The sequence below is a fragment of the Drosophila ficusphila genome, unplaced genomic scaffold, assembly GCF_018152265.1.
Source record: "Drosophila ficusphila isolate 14025-0441.05 unplaced genomic scaffold, ASM1815226v1 contig_378, whole genome shotgun sequence".
NCBI lineage: Eukaryota > Metazoa > Arthropoda > Insecta > Diptera > Drosophilidae > Drosophila > Drosophila ficusphila.
Window position 1 is genome coordinate 54,587 of NW_025064289.1, and position 10,177 is coordinate 64,763.

The 10,177-nt window shown below is 48.2% G+C and overlaps 1 protein-coding gene across 1 annotated transcript; it reads left to right on the forward strand.

Annotated features, from left to right (window-relative positions):
- The first annotated feature begins 1,950 nt into the window (after nt 1-1,950).
- Nucleotides 1,951-3,830, forward strand: LOC108099008 (atherin-like). The gene is made up of 2 exons (XM_043207896.1): nt 1,951-2,071; nt 3,265-3,830. The coding sequence occupies exons 1-2, from the start codon at nt 1,951-1,953 to the stop codon at nt 3,828-3,830; spliced, it is 687 nt and encodes a 228-aa protein (XP_043063831.1).
- Nucleotides 3,831-10,177: the final 6,347 nt, after the last annotated feature.

The window sequence follows — 10,177 nt, forward strand, 5'->3', positions numbered from 1 at the left end:
CACCCAGACTATCGACCAACAGGAGCGCGTAATCGCTTACGCTAGCCGCCGGCTAAACACCGCCGAGCGCAACTATTCTGTTACGGAAAAGGAATGCCTCGCTATAGTATGGGCCATCCGTAAGATGCGCTGCTATCTCGAAGGATACCGTTTCGAGGTGCTGACCGACCACCACTCGCTAAAGTGGTTGAACTCCATCGACAACCCCACGGGCAGGATCGCTCGGTGGGCATTGGAGTTGCAGCAGTTCCAGTATGACGTGACATACCGACGCGGAACCCAGAATCTGGTCGCGGATGCACTATCGCGCCAGCCACTGGCCACCATGCAGCAGGCACAAGTTCAGGACATCAACTGTAAGTGGATCACGAAAATGCTACACAGGACCCGACAGGAGCCGGCCAAGTATCCAGACTTTCGAGAGGAGAACGGGCAACTTTACAGACGCATCGGGCTGCGCCCGGAGGATGAGGAATACACCCCCTGGAAACTATGCGTGGGCACTAACGACCGCGCAAGAGTGCTGACGGAATGCCACGACCACCCCACCGCAGGCCACCTGGGCGTGCGGAAGACAAGCACACGAGTCGCCCAGAAGTACTACTGGCCCGGATTATTTCGAGAAGTGGCCAAATACGTACGCCGATGCACAAGCTGTCAGAAGTTTAAGGTAAGCCAAGAAAAACCGGCCGGGAAAATGTTCACCCGCCAGGTCGACGAACCTTTCCACATACTATGTGCGGACTTCGTTGGACCCCTCCCACGATCCAAGCTAGGGAACACAGTCCTATTGGTGTTCCTCGACTCATTCAGCAAGTGGGTGGAACTCGTCCCACTGCGACGAGCCACGGTACCATATCTCGAACGAGCGTTTAGAGAACGGATCCTGAGTCGATTCGGAGTCCCGAAGACTCTGGTCTGTGACAACGGAACTCAGTTCACCAGCCGGGATTTCCGGACATTTTGCAAATCACTAGGAATGGAACTGCAGTATACTGCGCCCTACACGCCCCGTCAAAATCCTACGGAGAGGGCCAACAGGACCGTGAAAACCATGATCGCGCAATACCTGGGCGACGCGCCGCAGAACACCTGGGATCAACTCCTGCCAGAAATCTCGCTGGCCGTCAACGGTAGCGTGTCGGACACAACGGGATTCAGCCCCGCCTTTCTGGTACAAGGCCGGGAACCACGCCTACCCAATGCACTTTACGACGAAGTCACCCCGGGACGAGGAACCGCCCTGATTCCCCCAGCGGAGAGGGCGAGCAGCTGCACAGCATATTTAAAGTGGCCCGCGACAACGCCGAACGTGCCACGGCCGAGCAAGGCCGGCACTACAATTTACGACGACGGGAGTGGAAGCCACCATTGGGCTCCCTCGTTCTCGCCCGCCATCATGTGCTATCAAACGCCGCCGAGGGCTTCGCGGCCAAACTGGCTGCGAAATATGAAGGCCCGTTCCGAGTGATCAAGTTCCTCTCGCCGAACATCGTCCGGCTGCAAGATATCGGGAGCCGCCGTCGCCGAACGGCCAGCATAAACAACCTAAAAGCATATCACCAAAGCAACGCGGACGACGACGAACATCAGAACGAGGATAGCCTCAGCATCACCGCAGCCCATGACGACCACGACGACCACGACGCCCGTGATCAGTCCAGAAGCCTCCACTCTGGCATCGGCTCTGATCCTAAGGAGCTATAGGAGCGCAGGAGCTTAGGATAGGCGCCACCCTCAAGCAGGCTAAAAGAGGGGTGGACTCTACTAATACGTTTGTTTATTTTCATAGATCCCAAATATTCGTTATTGGAATTGCCAGATCGACCGAAAAGCAACTTCGATACGTACGGGCAGCGCGCTATCGGATATCGATAAAGATAGCGCGATCTTCGCTCTGCAGACCCACGCGTTCAAACCTACAAATTGTGAGACGCAAAAGCTAAAAACATGCCGAGAGATAGGAACACGAATTCGCAGCGCCGCCATTCGCGCCATTCAGAGGACGAACCACGTCGCCGCCATCGCCACCATCGCCACCGCCGCGATCGCCCGGCTAATCAGGACCCAGGTGAGCGCCCAAACACCGAGGCTTCCGCCACGACGATGCACAGTGGGCGATTTGGTCTCGCTAGCGGCATTTAATTCAAATTTCAACTTTCAAAAAGCGATGATTTTTTTCACAATTCGATAATAGATACTTTGATTAGATTTATCCAAGCATTTTAAAAGTTCTACGATGAGCTGATCATCAGCTGTGATCGGACAAACACAGAAAATGATTTTGCAAAGAACTTTACAAAATTTTACCTGTTTGCGCGCATCGAATTCAAGTTCCTCGGAAATTTACAATTTTTAGTGAATTTATTAAAAGTTTGGTTTTTTTTATTAATTTCAAGGTATCCATTACAAAAAAATTAATGTTTGTGACCGGTCTATAAATGTGTAGCTCATAAAACGTAGTGGCAATTCAGTGTATTAACAACGAGCCCGGATTAGCGTACACCTGTCTTTCGTGGAGAAGAACTTACCTGATTCAAGTGGATTCAGTCTAACTCTTTATTAGCCGAAAGGGTGAATCAGTGGCGTCCAATGTGTGTAATATGAACTGCTAGTACCTGCTAGCCTTCAAACTATGGTACTTTTAAGGCACAATGTCAGTAGCAAAAAGGGATCTTTTTTTAGTATATGTTAGTATTTTTACTATGCCGCCGTCTGATTCCGATGATTCTGAATAAAATTCTAGCCATTTTTAAATTATGTTTGTTTATGGAATATATTAATTGAAGTTTAAAAAACATAAAAATAAATCAAAATTTAAAATTAAAAAATATATTTTTTAAATTAAAAAAAAAAAAATAAAAAAGTATTAAAAAAAAACTTTTTTTTAACTTAAAAAATTGTATGATTTTTCTTTGATCGGTGAAAAAAAACCGACTGAAGATATCTATTTTAGTTTAGAAGTTATTAATTAAATGCCGCTAGCGAGACCAAATCGCCCACTGTGCGATGTCCGCATTAGAGGGACTGCACCTGGCAGCCAACGCCACCAGCCCCAGGCGCAACTCGCGGCCACCGACGCCGACAAGCACGGTCGCCGCCGACACGTGGGCGCCCACCGCGTCCGCCATCGGCCGCGCCCGATGCCACCGGATCCACCCCACCAGCGACCACCGCCGACAGCGACGCCCAGCCGTCGCCCGCGATCAGCCCCACATGGTGCGAAGGGCTGACCTACGAGGACGTGGTGGCCTCTATTTTGAGGCAGAAGAAGAGCCGGACCCAGCCATCCCCTCGGTCCCCGCCTCGCCGACCCCCGTGGGCCGCTGGGCGCAATTTATGAGGAGGTCTCCGATGCTGAGGTGGTGACTCTCAGCTCGGACGACGACGAGCCACGGGGCGCGGCGATGGACACAGTTGTCCTTCTCGACGAGGAGGAGACCGTGCCGTGGGTACCGCCCCACCGAGAAACACCACCGCCCTCATACGAGGAGCTTTTCGGGCCGGGCCCGTACCCGGAGCCCGACCCTCCAGCATCAGCCGGGGTCAGCACCGCTGCCACCATGGCGGTGCGGGCCACCGGCGCCGCTGCCACGGGCGCACCCAGGCCCGCACCCAGTGCCACCGACGCCAAGGAGCAGGCCACGCCCACGCTCACCGCCGCCGACGACACCGCCGACGCGGCAACCGTCCGGGCAGGAGCCAGCACCCCCACGGGGGATGACTTGCTCGCGCTCCTGCTGGGGAAGCTGGCCGCGTCCCCGACGGACCCACCACGTCCGCCGCATCCCAGCAGCGGGAGGCAGTCCGGGCCGCGGTCCGAACAATAATGGCCACGATCCCCACGGCGGAAGCCACTGCTCAACCCGACGCAGCCGCTGGATCGACCGCCGGCATCCCACCGGCCGCCACTGCTCAATCCGACGCAGCCGCCGGATCGGCCGCCGGCATCCCACCGGCCGCCACTGCTCCACCCGACGCAGCCGCCGGATCGGCCGCCGGCATCCCACCGGCCGCCACTGCTCAATCCGACGCAGCCGCCGGATCGGCCGCCGGCATCCGCCGGCCGCCACTGTTCAACCCGACGCAGCCGCCGGATCGGCCGCCGGCATCCCGCCGGCCGCCATGGCTCAACTAGACGCCGCCACCCAAGCGGCCGCCCAACCGGACGCCGCCGCCACGGCGCGCGCCCCGACGCCGCCTGACGGCACCGCGGCCACTGCAGCCGTAGCTGCCGTCCTGCCGTCCAGGCCCGTGCGGCGGGTGAGGCCTATGCCGGCCACCGACCAGCAGCGCTGGCGTGGCCGCCAGCCTTTGGCCAACCCCGAAGGCGAACCAGTCGGCCGCCCAGGCATCCTCCGCCGACCGGCCCCATGGCCCATGGAGGAGGCCAGTACTGACGAGGAATTAGGAGAGGACGCCGAGGAAGACGAGGAGGACGCCGACTCGGAGGAGGAGCTTCCCCGGTGGATCCCCTGCCTCCAAACGCCCAGGTCCGCGCCCTCGACGGATGGGTTACCGAAGACGGGTGGGTACCCATCGCCCTCCTGCGTAGTATAGACGGGCATCTGCGCCAGCCGAGACGCCGGGAGGTGCGCTACCTGGAGGAGGTAGCCGGCATCCGCTATCGCATCCAGATCTCGACCAGCGGCCGGGTAAAGGTCTTCCCGCACCCCCGAGGAAGGGATGGGGTGTGAGGTAACCCTCACAAGGGCCCCCCCTCCCCCTCATGTACATAGTAGTTAGGCGTAATTTATAAGGTAGAGTATAAGGTAGAACTATAAGGTTTAGGGTAAGGACGACCAAGACCCACGGAGGGCACCCCTTTTGTAATATTAAGGCCCATGAAGGGCATCCCGCTTTCCCTCAGTTAGACCCCGAGGGGACAATCACTTTTGAGTTGGGGTGTGGTGCGCCCCAGTACGGGCCACATCCCCGGCCACGCCGAGGATCACATCATCAACACGCAAAACCACATCAGCAACACGCAAAACCACATTCAGCAACACGCGCATCAGCAACACGCACATCAGCAACATCTCCATCTCTCCAAACTTGAGCCCTCGGCAGAACCGACGGCCGGGTCCGGAGAGACACGGAAAAGAAGAGGAACGCACGATCGCGTAAGAGACGCGGGTGCGGGAGGTGGCAGACGAAAGAGGACGCCTATAGCCTGCACGAAAGCAGCGTAAGGGCCGCTGCCGCAGTCGACGGCAGCAGCGAGGGCTTCGAGCAGCCTTCGCTGTTCGCCGATCGTGGAGTTAGATTTTGACCATCGGAGTGAACGGAGTTAGTTTTTGACCATCAGAGTGGACGGTTGGATTTTGGCAAGCAGAGTGAACGGACGTGAGTGGATGGCGACAAGGATAAAAGGACACGTGGACATGGAGTCCCTCCGATAAGACGGGTGAGCCGGCCGCGGGCCAGCCCTACAGGGTGGCCAGCACGTGCGCAGGGAACTAGGGACCCTCAGGCATTAAGGAATTATGAATAAAGTTGTAAGAAAACCACAATTAACCATAGTCTTCTCTCTCCCAAGTCCTCCTTCCCCTTTCCCCTCCATACCTATGAGCACCGGCCGTCGGGTGACGGGGCCGGCATGCTGACTCCCGGGTGACGGGAGCAGCCGCTAAAATCCCGTATCTAGGAGCACCGGCCGTCGGGTGACGGGGCCGGCATGCTGACCCCCGGGTGACGGGGGCAGCCGCTCATAACCTGTACTGAGGAGCACCGATCCACGGATGACGGGATCGGTCGCTCAAAACCCCCCTCCCTCGTAGTTCGAGCACCGGCCGTCGGGTGACGGGGCCGGCATACTGATCCACGGGTGACGGGATCAGTCGCTCACTACATCCTTTCCTTGAGCACCAGCACCCGGGTGACGGGGCTGGCAAGTCGACTCCCGGGTGACGGGATCGACGGCTCGTAACCCTCCGCCCCCTAACAGGGCTCCGGCACCCGGTTGACGGGGCCGGATAAGCCGATCCACGGGTGACGGGATCGGTCGCCCTGGGCCTGCCCTGGTCCGCCGGCCGCCCGGGTGACGGGCCGACGGCATAACCACGGCACGCAACCCAAACTTTCCCCCCCTCAAACCCACGCCCAATTAGGGAACCCGCCTCCTTGTCCTGTCTGTCTCCGTAAATATAAATTATTTCTGTAGGGGACCCTGGATAGACTGAGTATTTATCCTGGCCCGTGATTAGCATCCTTACAACCTTAAGTGAAATGCTTTAATATTTTTACAATTTTTCTTTTGTTCAAAATTTGAATTTATGTAAATTTTTCGCTATTTGTATATGTAGATCTAGTTGGGTTTTACTGGGTTTCCCCAACTCTTTGCAGCGAATGCTGGATCTAATTGTAATCCCCAGAAATTAAGAAAGAAACAAGAAATTAAAAGATAAGCACAATCTCGTATGTCAAATTTTTGTTTTTGCTCAATGTAACTTTTGAGGTGGCGTGTTGTAAAATATGAATATACATATATAAGGAAAAGTCACATTGATGCACATGCATTCATTTGATGCTTGTATGTGTGAGTGCGATGAAGGAGGAGATCGCAAGAAGTAACGGAATCTTCTTGCGCTTTTCCTTCTACACTTTGGGCATTTGCTTGTACACGCGAACACGACGCTTTACTTCTCCTTTGACAACGAGTGCGTGCGGTTTAACATTAAAAAGTGTCTGCTTATTTTATCTTGTTGCGGGTTTGGATAATACTTTATTGTATTATACTTTTTAATAAATACAATAAAACCAATAATGCAGCTAGATAGATATTTTAATAACAAATTCAGAGAGGTATTCCACTTTTAAATCGGGTAAAAATTTCAAAAGTTTGGGCTAAGCAGTGCTGGGATCTGGTCACTTTTCTGCAAACCCATTTTTTGCAAATTTTGACAGGTCGGGGGTCATAAAAAATGACGAAACATTGACCAAAAATTCGAAAATAAACCAATGATGTAGCTAGATAGATATTTTAATAACAAATTCAGAGAGGTATTCCACTTTTAAATCGGGTAAAAATTTCAAAAGTTATGGGCTAAGCAGTGCTGGGATCTGGTCACTTTTCTGGAAACCCTTTTTTTGCAAATTTTGACAGGTCGGGGGTCATAAAAAATTACAAAACATTGACCAAAAATTCGAAAATAAACCAATGATGCAGCTAGATAGATTTTTTAATATCAAATTCAGAGAGGTATTCCACTTTTAAATCGGGTAAAAATTTCAAAAGTTATGGGCTAAGCAGTGCTGGGATCTGGTCACTTTTCTGGAAACCCTTTTTTTGCAAATTTTGACAGGTCGGGGGTCACAAAACATTACAAAATATTTACCAAAAATTCGAAAATAAACCAATAATGCAGCTAGATAGATATTTTAATAACAAATTCAGAGAGGTATTCCACTTTTAAATCGGGTAAAAATTTCAAAAGTTTGGGCTAAGCAGTGCTGGGATCTGGTCACTTTTCTGCAAACCCATTTTTTGCAAATTTTGACAGGTCGGGGGTCATAAAAAACTACAAAATATTGACCAAAAATTCGAAAATAAACCAATAATGCAGCTAGATAGATATTCGAATAACAAGTTCAGAGAGGTATTCCACTTTTAAATCGGGTAAAAATTTCAAAAGTTTGGGCTAAGCAGTGCTGGGATCTGGTCACTTTTCTGCAAACCCTTTTTTTTTGCAAATTTTGACAGGTCGGGGGTCATAAAAAATGACGAAACATTGACCAAAAATTCGAAAATAAACCAATGATGTAGCTAGATAGATATTTTAATAACAAATTCAGAGAGGTATTCCACTTTTAAATCGGGTAAAAATTACAAAAGTTTGGGCTAAGCAGTGCTGGGATCTGGTCACTTTTCTGCAAACCCATTTTTTGCAAATTTTGACAGGTCGGGGGTCATAAAAAACTACAAAATATTGACCAAAAATTCGAAAATAAACCAATAATGCAGCTAGATAGATATTCGAATAACAAATTCAGAGAGGTATTCCACTTTTAAATCGGGTAAAAATTTCAAAAGTTTGGGCTAAGCAGTGCTGGGATCTGGTCACTTTTCTGCAAACCCATTTTTTGCAAATTTTGACAGGTCGGGGGTCATAAAAAATTACAAAATATTGACCAAAAATTCGAAAATAAACCAATAATGCAGCTAGATAGATATTCGAATAACAAGTTCAGAGAGGTATTCCACTTTTAAATCGGGTAAAAATTTCAAAAGTTTGGGCTAAGCAGTGCTGGGATCTGGTCTCTTTTCTGCAAACCCATTTTTTGCAAATTTTGACAGGTCGGGGTCATAAAAAATGACGAAACATTGACCAAAAATTCGAAAATAAACCAATGATGTAGCTAGATAGATATTTTAATAACAAATTCAGAGAGGTATTCCACTTTTAAATCGGGTAAAAATTACAAAAGTTTGGGCTAAGCAGTGCTGGGATCTGGTCACTTTTCTGCAAACCCATTTTTTGCAAATTTTGACAGGTCGGGGGTCATAAAAAATTAAAAAATATTGACCAAAAATTCGAAAATAAACCAATAATGCAGCTAGATAGATATTTTAATAGCAAATTCAGAGAGGTATTCCACTTTTAAATCGGGTAAAAATTTCAAAAGGTTTGGGATAAGCAGTGCTGGGATCTTGTTACTTTTCTGCAAACCCATTTTTGCAAATTTTGACAGGTCGGGGGTCATAAAAAATGACGAAACATTGACCAAAAATTCGAAAGTAAACCAATGATGTAGCTAGATAGATATTTTAATAACAAATTCAGAGAGGCATTCCACTTTTAAATCGGGTAAAAATTTCAATAGTTATGGGATAAGCAGTGCTGGGATCTGGTCACTTTTCTGCAAACCCATTTTTTTTGCAAATTTTGACAGGTCGGGGGTCATAAAAAATTACAAAATATTGACCAAAAATTCAAAAATAAACCAATAATGCAGCTAGATAGATATTTTAACAACAAATTCAGAGAGGTATTCCACTTTTAAATCGGGTAAAAATTTCAAAAGTTTGGGCTAAGCAGTGCTGGGTTCTGGTCACTTTTCTGCAAACCCATTTTTTGCAAATTTTGACAGGTCGGGGGTCATAAAAAATTACAAAATATTGACCAAAAATTCGAAAATAAACCAATAATGCAGCTAGATAGATATTCGAATAACAAATTCAGAGAGGTATTCCACTTTTAAATCGGGTAAAAATTTCAAAAAATTATGGGCTAAGCAGTGCTGGGATCTGGTCACTTTTCTGCAAACCCATTTTTTGCAAATTTTGACAGGTCGGGGGTCATAAAAAATTAAAAAATATTGACCAAAAATTCGAAAATAAACCAATAATGCAGCTAGATAGATATTTTAATAGCAAATTCAGAGAGGTATTCCACTTTTAAATCGGGTAAAAATTTCAAAAGGTTTGGGATAAGCAGTGCTGGGATCTTGTCACTTTTCTGCAAACCCATTTTTTGCAAATTTTGACAGGTCGGGGGTCATAAAAAATGACGAAACATTGACCAAAAATTCGAAAATAAACCAATGATGTAGCTAGATAGATATTTTAATAACAAATTCAGAGAGGCATTCCACTTTTAAATCGGGTAAAAATTTCAATAGTTATGGGATAAGCAGTGCTGGGATCTGGTCACTTTTCTGCAAACCCATTTTTTTTTGCAAATTTTGACAGGTCGGGGGGTCATAAAAAATTACAAAATATTGACCAAAAATTCAAAAATAAACCAATAATGCAGCTAGATAGATATTTTAACAACAAATTCAGAGAGGTATTCCACTTTTAAATCGGGTAAAAATTTCAAAAGTTTGGGCTTAGCAGTGCTGGGATCTTGTTACTTTTCTGCAAACCCTTTTTTGCAAATTTTGACAGGTCGGGGGTCATAAAAAAGTACAAAATATTGACCAAAAATTCGAAAATAAACCAATAATGCAGCTAGATAGATATTTTAACAACAAATTCAGAGAGGTATTCCACTTTTAAATCGGGTAAAAATTTCAAAAGTTTGGGCTAAGCAGTGCTGGGATCTGGTCACTTTTCTGCAAACCCATTTTTTGCAAATTTTGACAGGTCGGGGGTCATAAAAAATTACAAAATATTGACCAAAAATTCGAAAATAAACCAATAATGCAGCTAGATAGATATTTTAATAGCAAATTC

Bases quoted from the DNA above. Each gene is read 5' to 3' on its own strand.
- LOC108099008 (XM_043207896.1), top strand. From the start codon at position 1,951: ATGCCGAGAGATAGGAACACGAATTCGCAGCGCCGCCATTCGCGCCAT. The intron at 2,072-3,264 runs GTGAGCGCCCAA...CTCTATTTTGAG, and splicing joins CCCGGCTAATCAGGACCCAG to GCAGAAGAAGAGCCGGACCC.